The sequence below is a fragment of the Saimiri boliviensis genome, chromosome 6, assembly GCF_048565385.1.
Source record: "Saimiri boliviensis isolate mSaiBol1 chromosome 6, mSaiBol1.pri, whole genome shotgun sequence".
NCBI classification, from domain to species: domain Eukaryota; kingdom Metazoa; phylum Chordata; class Mammalia; order Primates; family Cebidae; genus Saimiri; species Saimiri boliviensis.
This window is the reverse complement of record NC_133454.1, coordinates 9,386,045-9,402,692: the sequence shown is the minus strand read 5'-3', so window position 1 is coordinate 9,402,692 and position 16,648 is coordinate 9,386,045. Positions and strand designations below refer to the sequence as shown.

General features: G+C 40.5%; 1 protein-coding gene across 4 annotated transcripts in view; it reads left to right on the top strand.

Annotated features, from left to right (window-relative positions):
• Positions 1–16,648, top strand: part of FAT3 (FAT atypical cadherin 3) — a 669,312-nt gene that overhangs the window by 455,127 nt on the left and 197,537 nt on the right. For all 4 annotated transcript variants that reach the window (XM_003941495.4, XM_039462301.2, XM_074400335.1 and 1 more), the window contains exon 4: positions 10,469–10,530. In XM_003941495.4, the coding sequence (XP_003941544.3) occupies positions 10,469–10,530 (62 nt within the window). The remainder of the gene's footprint in view (positions 1–10,468; positions 10,531–16,648) is intronic.

The following is a 16,648-nucleotide window of genomic DNA, read 5'->3' as shown; positions in this document are numbered from 1 at the left end:
GTCAGGAATTACAGAACTTTATAATGTTCGTCTGAACAAAAAGAAACTTCAACTTTTAGTTGCCTGGTTATTAAATTTTCAGACATTTTGGGGGTTGAACAATCCAGATACAATAAGGTTTTCCTTTTTAATAGAGGCTACAAATAGCATCCTGATGCTATTAGGGTTTTTTTAAAAAATGACATAGAATACATTGCTTTTTGTAGATGCTGTGTCTGCTTTTTAAACAGCATCTGCTGAGTACAAGCCACTGTGCCAAGCATCTCAGCTTTATTGTTTCTAACCAAGCCTGTGAGGAGCCTGGTACCATCCCTATTTCAGAGATGACAAGACTGCGATCAGAGAAGTTACATAACTTTCCTTGTCTATACAGCTGAAAAATAGCAGAGCCAGGATTTAAACCCGAGCTTACCAGTTTTGTTAAGCTTCGGTCCTATTCATCTTAAATGGAGATTGGACATTTTGACTTTTCACAACTTCTCTGTCGGGTTCGTATTAAACATTAAAGGCCCAGTACAAATATAACTCATTCCTTTATCTTTTCTAATTGTACAATTTGGCATTAATCTTTCTTCTTAAGGACACTCAAAGTTGTCTAGGGTGTCTTTTAGATCTTGCCTTGTACTGTAGTCATTCTCATACGTGTCTGCCTCTCTCACTGGATTGTTAGTTCAATGAAGGAAAATATAGAGACTTATTGTTGTATCTTTTTGTCCTCTGCCTTGTGGGATCCAAATGTGTTTTTGTGGGGAAGAGAAAGCATGTATATAGAGGTGGTGTTCCACCTCTGCTAGGGAGATCTTGAGGGCCAGATGGGACTGGGCATGCTGTAACACTATAAGCAGTAAAAGAAAGCATGCCTGAATAAAGAAGTGAAACTGTAGCTGATGTAAGCCAGTATGATACGGGAAGACAGGAAGCATGCCTCAGATCTAACAGGCTGGGCAAGGTGACTAGCACCTATAATCCCAGAGTTTTCAGAGGCCGAGGTGAGGGGATCCCCTTGAGGCCAGGAATTCGAGACCAATCTAGGCAACATAGTGAGACTACATCTCTACCAAAAAACAACAAAACAATTTTAAGTAGCTAGGTATAATCATGCACCAGTAGCCCCAGCTACTTGGGAGGCTGAGTAAGGAGTATCGCCTGAGCCCAGGAGTTTCAGCCTGCAGAACTATGATCATGCCACTGCACTCCAGCCTGGGTGACACAGTGAGACCCTGTCTTGAAATATAAGTACATTAATTCATTAATAAGTAAAGTCAAAACAAACTTGGCAACCACATAGTTTAGTCCTTTGCCAGAAGGATTCAGATCAGAACGTTGTGGAATGCAGATGAGGATATACAGGAGGCTGTTCTTGGTGCCTCTATTTCATTGTCTTTTTAATTACTTTGTTTCCTGAAGTTGGGTGTTGTGCATGTTAGAAAAGTTAGACATTTAGATAAGCCAAAAGAAAAAGTAATTACTTTAACCCCATCATCCAGAAGATAACAACTAGATATACAGTGATTCTCACCCCTCGCTGCACTTTAGAATCACCTAGGAAGAATTTTTTTTAAATCCCTATGCCTAGACCTCGGCCCATACCAAATAATTCATAATCTCTGGCTGTGGGACCCTGACATGAGTATTTTTTAAAAAACTCCCCAGGTGATGCCAGGGCACAGGCAAGTTTGAAAACTAGCAATGGTCTAGAGCCAGTCTTCTTAACATTCTTGTGCATGCATTATCTGCGTTTTGGAGGATCCCACAGGTCTGCATTTCTAACCAGCTCCCAAGTAACACTCATGATGCTGAGACCTGCTATGCTTCCCGTAGCAAGAGTATATATTATCCTCTCAATAAAATGTAACCATGCATAGATAAGAGGATTTTTTTTATCAGTAAGTCTTTGAACTGGTTACTTATACGGTGAGCCTCAGTGTCCTTCTCTGTCAGATGACAGAGCGAGTAGTAGATATTTCAGAAATTGTGCTTCCCACGGGTTTAGATGGAAAGGAAGCGAGTTTAAACCATTGAACACATACGGTTCTCCAGGCACTGTTCTTGGAGCTGATAATAAGAGTAGTAGTATTTGGGCATTTGGTATGTGCCAGGAACCATGCTAAGCACTTTTACTTATTTAATTTAATAAAGTTCATTTTATAGATGAGGAAGCTAAGTAAACTACAGTAAACTGTCCAAGGACATGCAGCTGCCCAGTGGCAGAACTGGGATGGGAAGCCAGGCAGTCTGATGCAGGAACCTGGGTACTGCTAGCCAGTATACGACGATGCTTCCTGGGCTAGATAATCTCTAGGACTCATCTGTATAGTGGAATTCATGTTGCCAGCCACGTATCCTTCTATATTTTGATGATCCCATATTCAGAATTATGAAAAAAAGTCTTGGCAGAAAGAGAAAGGGGGAGAAGTGCGCCATATTGCAAATCTGAGCATGCACATCAGTGGTATGTAAATAGCACCTAAAGATGGCATCATTTCATATGACATTCTTAATACTGGTTCACCATCTGTGGCTTAATTTCACTGAAGAAACCCAATATGGCATTCAAGGTTTAACTTAATAGCCTAGAGACTTCTTCAGGTGCATAAATGCCTCCTCATCTAGGCACTATTTGAAGGCAGAACCAGAGGGTTCTGTGCAGTTGGGAGGGAGAGCCACGGAGACTGATGATGAAGAGAAGAATCGATGGAAGAACAGATGGGAGTGGGAACTACCCAGGATTCTGGTAAACTTAGGCATGTACACAGCATCTCTGGTTCTAACTGAGTGTGTGCACATATATGCATGCATGTGGGCATGAGGATGGCAAATCCACTGGGCACAGGAGAGGATTATACAGATGAGGAGGCCTTTGGAAGCATTGTCTACTGTACAGCAACATCTTCACTTCTCCCTCCCTTACTGGCCCCACCTTATCCTTCACTCCGATGACAAGTGGACTTGACCCCAGATGCTTCTAATCATATATATCATGAGCAGTAGAGTGAGGAGGCAGGGCATGCCTGAATCTTAGAACTCTCCCTGCAGGCTGTGAGCAACTCCATCTGCCAACTAGGCCTGAGGGGAAGTTGCCAGGTCTGTGCCAGCCTCGACAGGATGGCTTGTTCTGCAGGATGGCTTGTTCCCTTTGCTACCTGTAGCAGCTACAGAATCCTGAATCCGAAGGGAAGAGTATTTCTGGCAGAACGCTGCCTGGCTTTTCCCTGCTGCTAAGACAGAATTCAGAAATGCCATTCATTAGCCTGCAAAGACAGAAATGAAATGTATCTATTACAGAAAACCCAACAGCCATAAACCATGTTTGACCCACAGCATCTTCATACTTTGGTTTAAACTGTACCCTCACTTTTATAGTTTTAAAGCTCCTATTAGCACCTCGGAAATCACTATTTATAAAGAGAAGCCCAAGTTGCAGGCTTAAGCTCCATGGGTGATTTCCCCTGTCAAATTTTCTTAAGAAAATTTAACAGCAGCACCGCGTGCTCAGTTGAGCAACTCCAAATCTTTACACCTGATAAAACAACCCTAAATTAAAAAGCATGTCTCAGGGGGCCAGTTTCCAGAATCCTTTTTTTAACCCCCTTATAACTGATGTTGTAGCTTCTGTATATATATTTTTTCTTCCTGGTGTTTTTTATTTTCAAGTAAATATCTGAGAACACACATTACTTAGTTGTTTATTTTTTAAGCAAACATGATACAACTCTTCAGTCTAATTTTTCCTCTACTCCTGAAATTTGCATTTGCTATGCATGCATTTCATTTCTCTCCAAATTCAGTGCACAGCCTGAGGTCCATGTGTAAATACTGCAGGGAATATTTTAATGCTCCTTAATGGGCTGAAGAGAAAGAGGTAGAAATAGAGAGACTCTAGAAGTCAGAATCTTATAGAAAACATTGTAAATGTGGGAATAACGAGTGTGGGTGTTTTTCCCTATTTAAAAGCACATACTTATAGTTAACTGGTATTTTTACTTTTCTCGTGTCGTCCATATGCATATGGATGTTTAATTTTGTGTTTACCCTGTGGATAAATTTGAACACAGCATGTATTATTACTGACTGGGGGACCCATTTAGGTCCTGCACTGCTGGGCTCAGGATGCTTGAGAAGAAAGTATACTCAGGGAATGAAACAGAGAAGGAAGAAGACTAATGATCTACACTCTTCACCCTCAAAAGAGGCAGTAGGACATTCCTAGATGAGGAAACTGAGGCCTAGAGAAGGATGATGATTACCTGTCATCTCATGACGAATTACTGACAGAGCCAGCTCTGGGACCCAGGACTCCCAGCTCCTAGACAAGTGGCTTTGCCAGTGCCCCACGTCTTCTGCTAGGGAGATAAAGGGGAGCACTGAAGAAGCTTCGGAGTTAGAGTTTTAGTTTTGGTTTGGGGTTTCTTTTTTTTAAAGACAGAGTCAGTCTCTCTCTGTCTCTCTCTGTCTCTCTCTCTCTCTCCCCCTCCCTCTCCCTCCCCATCTCCCTCCCCATCTCCCTCTCCCCCCTCCCTCCCCCTCCCCCTCTCCCCCTCTCCTTCTGTCTCCCCCCTCCCCCTCTCCCCCTCTCCCTCTCTCCCCCTCTCCCCCTCTCCCCCTCTCCCCCTCTCCCCCTCTCCCTCTCTCCCTCTCTCTCAGTCTGGAGTACAGTGACATGATCATAGCTCAGTGTAACTTCAAACTCCTGGGCTCAAACCGTACTCCCACTTCAGGCTCCCAAGTAGCTGGAACTATAGGTGCCTGTCTAATTACTATTATTAAAGAGACAGGTCTTACCATGTTGCCCAGGCTGATCTCATACTCCTGGCCTCAAGCAATCCTCCTGCCTTGACCTCTCAAAGCATTGAGATTATGGGTGTGAAACAAGAGCCCCTGAGTTTAAATTGTGTATAGTCACTGGTGACCTCGGGCAGGTTTATTTATTTAACTGTTTCCTCCTAAAAATGGAGTCAAAATAATTTCTATTTCTCTGAAATTTCAGAGTTTGAGGAAAAAATAAAGTGGTAGTAAAGACATGGATTAGGTCTGTTTTTTTAAAAAAGACAGTATGTAATGTATATTCTTAGACTATATGATATCTGAACTATTGTGAGATAAAATGAAATTATGAATATGAGCTGTTTAATATGGTACCTGGCACATATTTAATACTCAGTAAGCATTGGATACAACTATATTATTATTTTCCTATTTCTCTCCCTGAATTAGGTAGAAATTAGGATACTTTATGCATAAGATTAAAGATTAACAATATTTAACTAGCAGCTGATTTTTTTTTTTTAAAGACTATCAGGAATTGCTCTGACCTCCAGAAACCGGAACAACATTAAAGTTATTCAAAGGATGGAGGTGAGCATTCAGATAACTTTAACACCCATGCATTGGAGCCATTATGGCCACTCTATAATAAATTAACATTGAAAGTTTTGGAAGACTGCATCCACATCACCTTCATTCAGATAAATTTTGTTACCTACAATGTGCCAGGTTCTGTGTTAAACACCAGGATTACAATATGAATAAATTCTATTCACCATCCTTTTCCCCCCGTGCCCGATTAGGGAAGATTGACTCTTTGACTAATAATTAGAGCAAAATATTGTGTGCTGTAAAAGTAGTATTTTATTTTATAAATTGAGGAGGCATTGATCTGGGTTGTTGGGCTTACTTGTGTTTAAAGACCCAAAGCCTTTGCCTTCTAAAACTATAGTCTCAAGGGAGATTCAGATGATACATGAATTACATGCAACATACCAGGTAAGGAAATGTCTGAAAGGGCTTCACATAGAAAGTAACAACTGAACGGTCCGGAAGAATGAAGGGTTTATCAGATAGTTGGGTACAGGCGTGAAGAAGTGAGAAGCATAGGGAATGGAATATGAAAACACAGAGAATTAATTGTAGCTCACTGAGCTGATAATTCTAGTTGTATTTTTAAAATACCAAACCCAGCTTCCAACAGTCTTGGAGAATTATGCTGAAACAGCTAAGATCTGCGCTGCTTCAAGTAGCACTTAAAGAAAATGTGAATGTCATGGCAGCAGATTACACAGCTGTGACCCAGGACACCCACAGGGAGAAAAATCAGGGAAAAGCTGTCACCCTTACAAGTATCACTTCTCTGACCATAACTACTTAGAGCATTTTGAATCCTCTTTCGAACAGGCGGCCACATTTTCATGCTCAGGCTGTTTCTCAGAGAGAGGTCATTAGATTCTTCCATCTCCATAACAAAAAATCAAAAGCAGCCCTTTTAAAAGTAATTGCATGGTTCCAGCCACATGTCTCCCTCCACCCCCTTATTGAGTATCATTCACTTAGGACTGACCTACTTCCCCTCCTAAATTGGAGGTTTGCATATGTAATTATATCAAATGATGAGTTTGTTTATATCTCCAAACCACATTCAAAAGCTTGCCTATGATTTAACTTTGAAATTCAATTTCATCATTTCAGCCCCCCATTTACAGTGCCCAGTGGGTCTACAGTTACATGTGTAATGCACACACCTCTCTCTTGTATAGATTACGGAATGGGGTTGCCTTCGCCAGTGATGAGCCAGCGTGGTTGAGGAGAGAGGTTGCTCTGCTTTGTCTTGTTCTCTGTTCTGAGGCCCAAATGCATTCAGCTACAACAAAGTCATTATAAATGAAGAGGCAGCGCTGGTCATTTTAACTAACTCCTCGGGACCAGGAAGGATGGCTCACTGTATTCTTTTCTGACTGTAAAAAATGGCAATGCTACTGAGGTGCCATAGTTCATCCTAAGAAGGTACTTTCAGCAGGAGAAAAGCTTTTATGGCTTGTTGGTTTAGCTGACCCTGGCTTGATAACAAGATTTTTTTTTTCAAGATTCTGATAACAAGATGTATTTATTTATTTTCAACTGCAAATAACTACCAGTTGTTGCTTTAACCCTAAAATCTCAATGTTTCCAGATTCCAGATTCCCATGAACAAGCCCAATCAACTCCCCTGATTTCAGCCCTTCTTCATGCCTGAGGCCTAAACTAAGTAACCCATTCATTCATTCATTTAAATATTCTTCACAGCCTGCCTTTTCCAAATATGAAAGACATGTTAAAACCTTAGTCAGCATTTATGATTTTCTACTGATTTTTTTAAAAGCTTTATTAGCATATAATTTACATGCAGTAACCTTCACCAAGTTAAAGGACACAATTTAATGGTTTTGAGAATATTTACACAATTGTGCAACCGTTACCATAGTCTGTAATTTTAGAACATTTTCTTCATCTCTCCAAAAAGAAACCTTCCACCCATTAGCAAACTGACACTCCCTATCCCTATTATACCACCTCATCTGATTTCCTACTGACTTCCACTTTTAACTTACATTTTATTTCTTGCTTTTTATTTCGTATCTGTGAAAATAAAGGTGGTAGAAGCCAAGAGAACTGTAACCTGCAGAGGCTTGCCTGTGTCTTTTTACTCCAGGAACAGAAACTGCTTGTCTTCCTCACAGCTCCAAGTTCACTGTTGTGTATATTGTTTCAGACTTTTTAGGAAGCTGGTCTCTCCCTTTTGGCTGATCCATATGTGAGACACACATCGAGGTGAAGGTATGCAGGTGAAGGGGACCTTTCAGCTCTCCCAGTTATGTGTGGGCATTGTCAAAATAAGTGAATGTCCTAAAGAATTGCCCTAAGAATCGTCAGGAGAGGAAGCTGACCTCTTCCCTGTGCACAGCCACAGGACAATGGGCTATGGCCATGTGACCCCTGGGCAAGGAGCACCTGCGATGGTAGAGAGTCCCCAGAGGAGCAGAGGGCAAAGGGGTCCTGGTCTTTTGTGGCTGAAAGAGCAGCAGGGTAGAGGCCAGCAGCCCTTTCACGCATTTATAGCCTCAATATAACAAGCTTTTTCTCATTCCCATCGTGAACTCTAATAGAGGAGCCCCCACACAGGAGAGGGGAGGCTACGTGAAAGATTTCCCCACCTTGTGAGAAGAGAGTTACTCCCCACTTTGAAATAGCCTCTGTGATATATGACCTTGTCCAATAGAATGGCCCAAAAATGAAAGGAAAGTGTCAGATGTGTGTGTTAAACATTCGCTGGAGTGACCACACAGACCCTCTGTCGATGTGAATCAGGGGGCTATGCCACCCTTTATTCCTCTCCTCACCTCTCCTCAGCAGGCGCTCACACGCTCTCTCCATCACCCCACCCCACACCCACACACACAGAGCCTGATGTTCTGATCTGGGCACTAGAGCAGTTCAGTCTGTTTCATTCTTAAGCATGTCTGGTCAGAAGAAGTAAGGTCAATGTAAAGTCAGAGTGAGGTTCAACAAAAGATGATGGAACTGATAGCACCTTTCTCTTAGAATCAGAGGATTATCACAGCCCTCATCCCAACAGATTCTGATAGTGTAAATGAGGGTTGGAGCAGGGAGACAAAATCTGTGCTTTTGACATTTCCCCAGTGATTCTGATGGCCAGCTAAGCTAAGGAAGGAAAGTTTCTGATCCTCCTTGACCTTTCTGGTGGCAGTCTTCCCTCCTTCATCTCTGACACTAGCTCTCTACACCCAAGAGTGCCTAGCATTGCTCATTCACACAGAGGAACTCTGCAAACTTTGTGCGTGCACATGTCACACAAGCATTTCCCACCCACAAATACACCCTTTACACGCAAAACAATACCCTCCTAAACAAACGCATTCCAAGTCTGTAGCAAAACTGAAGAATAAAGTATAGTAGATCTCTTCCAGAGCAACTTTTCATTAACTAAGCATTCATGAGTTCCCATTCTTTGTTTTAGTTGAAGAACTAGGTAGGCATCAAAGTTTCCGAATCAAAAGACAGTCTCTTCCCATGAGGTACCTCTGTCAGTTTGTCTAGCGGGGAAATACAGACATGTGAACAAAAGATTCTACTATAAGGCCGAGATCAATAATGGAGAGCACTGGTTGCATGGGGGTAGAGCAGATGGCCACCTAACCCTGTTAAACAGGGTCAGCAAAGGCTAACATCTGAGCTGAACTTAAAAAAAAAAATCCTAGCTCAGCATAGTAACATACAACTTGGGTGAATACGGTTAATAATAGTGTATTGTACATTTCAGAATTGCTAATAAATTTCAGATGTCCTCACCACAAAAAAAATGATAAGTATTGTAGGCAATGGATGTGTTAATTCACTTGAGTTCATTATTGAATCATAACCTCATTTTGCACCCCATGTATTTATATGGGCATACCTATAACTTGTCAATTTACAATGAAAAGAGAAAGAAAAAAATATCTGGGGCATGTTCCAGAATGAATTCATGGAAAGACAGCCGGTTTGTGTACTGGAAACACGGGTTTTCCTCCTGTGGCCAGTGTGGAGGTGGAAGGGAGCGGGGACAGCTTGTAAACAGCCATGCTACCCGAGTGGGATATTATTTTGAAGGCCATGGGGAGCCATTTAATTTCCTGTGGTATCTTCTTAGGTTTCTCTAAAATCTGCGTACTCCCACTCACCACTTCTGTATGAGACAGAAACCTGAGGTCAAGAGCTCTTCCACAGCCCCTGGTGAAACACATTTCCACAGTGCACCTGCCTCACCAGCACTGGGAGCAGGCTTTTCATAGGGCTTTCCTCTGTTCCTCCACCGTGGATCAGCATACACCAGGAAAGCAGCCCACCCCATATTCTCTTGAGGGACATCATGGAATCAAGAAATGGAGAATAAGTTTGACCTCCTAATTGCCATTTGACAAAAAGGAACAATAAAACCTGCAAAAGACAAATTGGTGCAATAAGCTGAGAGGCCTTGAAGGTTTTGTCTTCTCATTTTCTTTGTCTTTATACTCAAAGGGGTGATTTGCTTATGAGAAACACCATTAGAAGAAAAGATAGGTATTTTTCATGTGGAACTGATCTTGTATAAAGATTCAAACACATAAAAGAAAATGATAAAATTACAGTATGAGATCTTTGCTATGTAAGTTATTAAATCTGAAATAATTATGTGTACAAGTAGTGATTACAGAAATAACCTTTGTCAAGTATAACAAAAATTATAGAAGCATATAAAAGTTAAATAAGAAAGTTCTGTTTCATAGCCTGAATCTAATCAGCATAAACAACCTATTAATTGTTCAAGAACTCTAAAATCTTTAATGAGGTTTCTACTGTAGAATTTCAGTCATATGCAAATGAATCATTGGAACTCTTCATTACCAGAAAAACAGCGATTCTTTAGTGAGTTTTTACATCCCCAGAGTGATTACAGTACCCCAACTGTGGTAGGCAGGCTGAAACCATTTTTTAGGTTTTCTTTGTAAATTTTACTTTCTTTAACGAATATTTCTTGAGACCATTCTGATTGTCACGAGGGGTTGAAAAGTTACAGTTCATCCCACTTTTGCTTTTCCTTTAAATGGACTCGTTTCCCACACTCAGTAAGCTGTTTGCCCCAGATATTTAAAAGTTAAATGTTCTCATTTCTACACAGGTCTGATTACAACAACTTCAAGAAAATTGGATCGAGAACAGCAGGCAGAACATTTTCTGGAGGTAAGCACATAGAGGGAACTGGAATTCATTAAAACTGACTTTCACTAAACTTCTTTAACCTTCAGCATAAACTACAACTCCAGTATATTTAGACATTGGATGTCAAAGTGAAGATATTTCTTTTGGGAGGCTATGTTCAGAATTCAGGGATTTCTAGTGTGTTCTTCTCAGCATGCCCCTGTGTGCTGAGCCAGGGTGGCAGGGCAGGCTTTGCCTTTTGCTGAAGACAATAGTGTATCATCATCTCTGCCTTGACTTCAGGCATTCATGTCAATAATCAGAAAAGACAGTTCCGAAACAGAGCCTCATGAGCCGCTTCGGTTACAGATGGAAAGAGAGAGCAAAAGGGCGCCTATTGTGAGAAAGCTTTGCTTTCCTCCACCTTTTTTGGTGGGGGAGGGAGAGAGGAGAGAAAAATAAAGCTGCTGGTTAAGCCACCGCCAGGGATGACTTAGGCCTGAAACCATAAAATGGACTCCTTTAATTCATTAAGACAGAAACTGCAGCAATATAAACTCTAAAAGACATTATTTCTGAAGAGATGAAAAAAAAAAGCCACGAAATAAATATGAAAGAGCTTTGCAGGACATTCTTTCTATACGCATCGAGTGTCTTTCTTGGGAAGCTTGAAGCCCGGGTAGTTAGGACACCGTGATTTAATTGTGACAGTGTGATATGAAGCAGACGACGATGCTTAGAATTCAAGGCTTTGTGAAGGTTTTATAATGTGTCCATACTTCTAAAATAATCTTTTAGTTCCTAAGAATCACTTTCTGGAATCCACCACCCCTCCTGACACACACACACACACACACACACACACACACACACACGCACATGCACACAAACACACCTTTGAAATCTTATAATAGAATCTCTTCTGGTCTGTTCCTTTAAATCAGCTCACCAATCATGATTTATTTAAAGAACACTGGAGTAGGAATCAGGCCACCTGGGTCTTGAAGCTGCCATGCTGTGATTAGCTTGAAGCTATTTAATTGCCCTGAACCTTCGTTTCCCCTCCTATGAAATTTGGCAAATAATTACAATCTCTTACACCTCAAAGGCTCATTCTTAGGATCAAACCTCCTATTTTATATCAAAATATTTTTAAAACTTTTAAAGCATTACATATGATAAAAGATGATTATTATTACTATCATCATCACACAACACTATGATAATCCTTTTAAAACATTACTATCATCTTATAAAGATAAAAAGCTCCAGGCTGCCAAAAAATAATTAGAGTAATTCTTTTTTTTTTTTTTTTTTTCCAAAATCCTATTAACAGGCTGCAGTACCTACCTGGTCCAGAATTTATGTACATTTGCCAGAAAAATAAGACCTTATATTATATTTATGGGCTTCTTCCCTTTCCAGAAGACAGTCCACGACACCTGGAGAGGCTGTTTTCTCAGTTGGTTGAACCCATTCCTTCCCAGAAGGAAGCAGGAAGGGTGTCTCATTATCTGAGAAGTCTGGCTGAGATCACTTACTGCTTGGTCCCTTGCAAGGTGGTGTCTGTTGTCAGGGCGTTTGTGGCGCAGAGTGTGACTGTCACCGGATGGGTCTGTGGTAGAGCAGAGAGGAAGAGTATTTCCCAGGCATTCGAATTCACTCCCCAAAAGAACTCTGAACTTATTCACATCCTTTACAGACTGACGTAAATACTGAGTAATGTTTTGCTACCTTGGACTAATGCGGATTGAGATCTAGAACATCATGGATCAGTACAAGTTGAAGATCCCCTTAGCCGAAATGCTTGGGATGGGGTGGGAGATGTGAAGAGGAGTCAATAAATTAGTACAAACATATGGTGTGATGCAAGACATAAGGCTCAGGATTGAATAGATCATTAGGGTGACTGGAGTTTATAATAATCTATTGCATATTTCAAAATAGCTAGGAGAGAAGAATTAGAGTGGTTCTATCATAAAGAAGTAACAAATGATTAAGATGACAGATAAGCCAAGTACACTGATTTGATCTTTACAAGTACATGAATGTATTATCACATGTACCCTGAAACTATATACATCTATTATATTACAATTACTACAAAAAAATAATTTTAAAAATGCTTGGGATCCGAAATGTTTGGTATTTTGGAATGTTTGCAGTATTCTTAGTTGAGCATCCCTAATTTAAAAATCCAAAATTCAAACTGTTCCATTCAGCATTTCCTTTAAGCATCATGTTGGCGCTCAAGAAGTTTCAGATTTTTGAGCATTTTGGATTTTGGATTTTTACATTAGGGATATTCATCTTGTGCCTGGTGTCATCTGCATAAGGAAGTAGGACACCATAGCAGTTAACAACCTTATAAGGTTGTTGGGAGATTAAAATATAAACTACATGTAAAACATCCAGTTCAGTATCTGGTGCTAAGCAGGTGCTTAGTAAAGTGTGGTTATCATTGTTGATTATTGTAGTTTTAACTATTATCACAAGATGACATAGTATCAGAAACTTTCTAAAGATTTAATAGCATCTCCCTACTCCAGGAAAGATAGAAGCTCCAGACCACTGAAATGCAGAAGGATCCCCAAGTAGCAACCCCTGGACTCAGTGCACCAGGGACTGCTCTAAGTCCTGAGGACAGAAAGTGAAGGATGAGCAGGCACCTGGAAATGAATAAACGCTATAACTGCAGAAAGAAGCTCTCTGTAGTCACTGAATGAAGGCTCCATGATTGTGTCTGAAAGTGGGGAGTGGCGGGCAACATTCAGTAGACTGATGAGGAGGGCTTGTTCGACGTGGCATTTGATGACATGATGACAAGATTCTGTTCAAGTAATAGAATCAACAGCACTGTGATGAGGAGTGTAAAGGCAGAGTGGGGACGGGAGGGCAGGGCAATGTGGGAAGCTTTTACAGAGATCCAGGTGAGAGATGATGGTGGTTTGAATGAGGGTGAAGGGCAGTGGGTCAAGAAGGCAGTTGTCTAACACAAATCCTATCATGATTCCAGCTAGCAACAGCACACTGGCTTTTCTATGGTATTCAGAGTGAAGATTTTTAAAACTGTAGGTCATCAGAATCATACCAACTTGCTCTCCAGCAACCTCGGCGCCCTACCCGTCTCCCAGGCTTGTCGCACACACTATTCATTTAGCAAATCTCCTGCTAAGGCTTTGGGAAACCAGTTCATTGCCAACCGCTCTCTCCTTCTGTCGTCTCCCTCTTTTTCTCTCTCTCTTATATACGCTATCTTGCTCTCCTCTCTAAAATTGTACAATTTTGGCCACATTTTTTCTTCTATATGACATTGGTATGGGAGTTTGAACATTGCTTTTTTTCCTTCATAGATCATAGAAAGAATGTTACTTTAACTTAGTCCTGCAAAAAAAAAAAAAGGTGAAGTGATATCATTGAGAATATGGAATAGAGTGGTGTGTTATACACAAAATTTTGAAACTGCTGATAAATTACGTGACTTGCAAGACCTAGGTGTAGGTAATTAATCTCCTGGAGAGTCTTTAATTGCCAAGATAACCTTATGCTCCTCTTAAACTCATATTAACCTTCTGGCTCTATTTCATCTCTCTCCTTCCCAATAAAGTAAAATTGACTCTTCTTGAAAGGATCCATTTAGAAGCTGACCCGGCAGGTACAGTGCTGAATAGATAGCCAGGAGGACATTAATGATTTGTTGGTAGTTTGTTATTCCCGTGGTAGAAAGCACTTTACCCGTATGCTGCTGAGACGCCATCTAGACGTTGTGTAAGATATTGAGCTTGATGGTGTATGGGCTGCAGGGTTTTTCAGTCTATAGAGCATTTGCCTAAAATCTGTTACTATAAAAGGAGGTTGTCATTATCAGAATCCAAAGGACTTGCTAAAACAACAAGAGCAGCAAAGAGCTATAGGCAGATTCACAAGTACATCTTATCCTTCTTCGGTGAATTCTAAGTGTTAACTCTTGCCTAGTTTGGAAGTCTGTGATGTGAAAATATTGGCCTGATCTCTTCCTACCATAAAATGCAGAAGTAAATAGTTTGTATTCCATTTGTTCAAAGTCATATACCTTCCTTGATACCCAGTTATGATTATAGTGGAGACAGAAGACTAATTCCAGCATACGGATGCAGAGAATTGATAATGGACACATAAATAAAACAGTGAATTAACGTTTTAGTTTGTTGGTTGTGACTTTAGTCCTGATTACTTCATTATCAAAGAAGGCAGCTGTGAAATAGGAAATAAATGCACTAATTCTTTCTTATTATATAATCACTTGTTGTATGTCTTGTGGTTTTTGTTGTTTTCGGGGGGGGATTTTTTGCTTTTTTGTTTGTTTGGTTTTTTTTTTACCTGTGAGATGTTTAAGCTCCTTGTGGGCATGCAGCTTGATTTATTAAGACAGTGAATCAAGATAGTGTGTGAAAGCTCAGATGTTAAATTCAGATGTGCCTGTGATTGTATTTTGGTACTGCTCACAGAGCTTAGATGGGCTATTGAATTTCTCTGGATCCCATTTCTCTCATCTGCAAAGTGGAGATAACAGTTCCTACCGTAGGGTTGGTATAAAGAGTATATTAAATGACAGGTAAAGTGTGCTCAAGACATCATCTGCCGGACAATACCTGTTCATGGTCATTATATGCATTATATGTTAGACTATACATGTTAATCATCTGTTAGACAATACATGTTCATTCCTTGGTCACCATGGAATGTCTTACTCATCTCTGTATTCAGGCATCTATTTGGCACCCTGGAAACAAGGGACACTCATAAATGTGTGAATGAATGCTTATATTAAGAGACATTATTTCACTTCTAAATGAGATCTCGAAGTGGGGAGAATTAGCATGCAGGAAAGAGCATGGATGTAGAGACAGAAAGAATGCTCAGCTTCTTTTCCTCTGCATGAGCATCGCCAAGTTCTATTAACTTCGTTCCTCTTTTCCTTCATCTGGAAAATGGGGTTAATCAACTTGCCTCAAAGATAAAATGCGTGGAAGGCCTGCCACACGTAGACGCTGCTCACCTGTTCCTCGCCATCTCTTTCCTCCTCCCCTTCTCCACAAACACGCTGCCAGGTCCCTTTCTTTTTCCGGACTGGCTCCAGCAGTTTGAAAAGCTTATAGCACTTCGATTATTCTTAAAAGATACATCTACTTAAATCACCTTATAGTCCTGGCTTAATTATGTGTGAATCTTGGTCTTGCTTGCCGAAGAGTATTATTTTGCCTCCCTTTTGATCTTGAAATGCTTCTCTGTTCAGGGCTGGATGGTTCTATTAAAAGTCTCCCAAAGAGAACACAGAGAGTGTTTTATTTGCAAATCAAAAAAAAAATTAAAAAGAAGATGACAAGACTCAGTAACCAGTGTAAAGACAGTAAATGAGAAATTATGTCATATGTATGCATAGAACTTGGAACAGCCCAGAGAATGTGGTTAAACGTAACAGTGAAGTTGATATAAATAACAGATTACAAAGGAATAGGCTAAATCCATAGGAATGTATATTATTTAGTATCTGTCTTTTTTTTTCTTTAACAAACTCATCTATTGTCTTCTGTAACATAGAAATCATATGAATATTTTTTCTTCCTTTCTGAATTTCTCATCCCTTTTTGCAGTTTTATAGTTTTATTTTCTGAGGGGAAAAAAACTATTGCTCTTTATTAAGTTTTTATAACGTTTTCTCTTGCCTTAGGATGCAAATTGATTTCTTCAGTGAGCGTATGCCCTTAACAGTGTCTTACTTTGGTAAAGCATCTGCTTTTAAGATGATGATAATTTCTGGTGGAGAAGAACTGCAGGCTCATTTCAACCCATTAAACAGTCCATAGTTTTGTAATCTAACTATAAGAAAAATGGAAGTTTCTCTCCTTAGGCTTCTCTTTCTGCCACCCTCAGAAAACTCCACAGGAAGTATCCATGGGCTCTCAAAAAATGGTATGTCTGTGCATAAAAATAGCAGCATGTAGCAGGCATCAGCGTCGGACAGAGAGGTGACCACACCTTCTGTGTTCCAGAGCTCCCAGGAGGCACCACACACAGCTGTGCCCAATTAATGCCCCGTGACACCACTGCTGACCTCTTTCCACTCATTCCTTCCATCCTCTCATCATGACCACCCTTTCCTGGGCCTTAGTTGTTCACA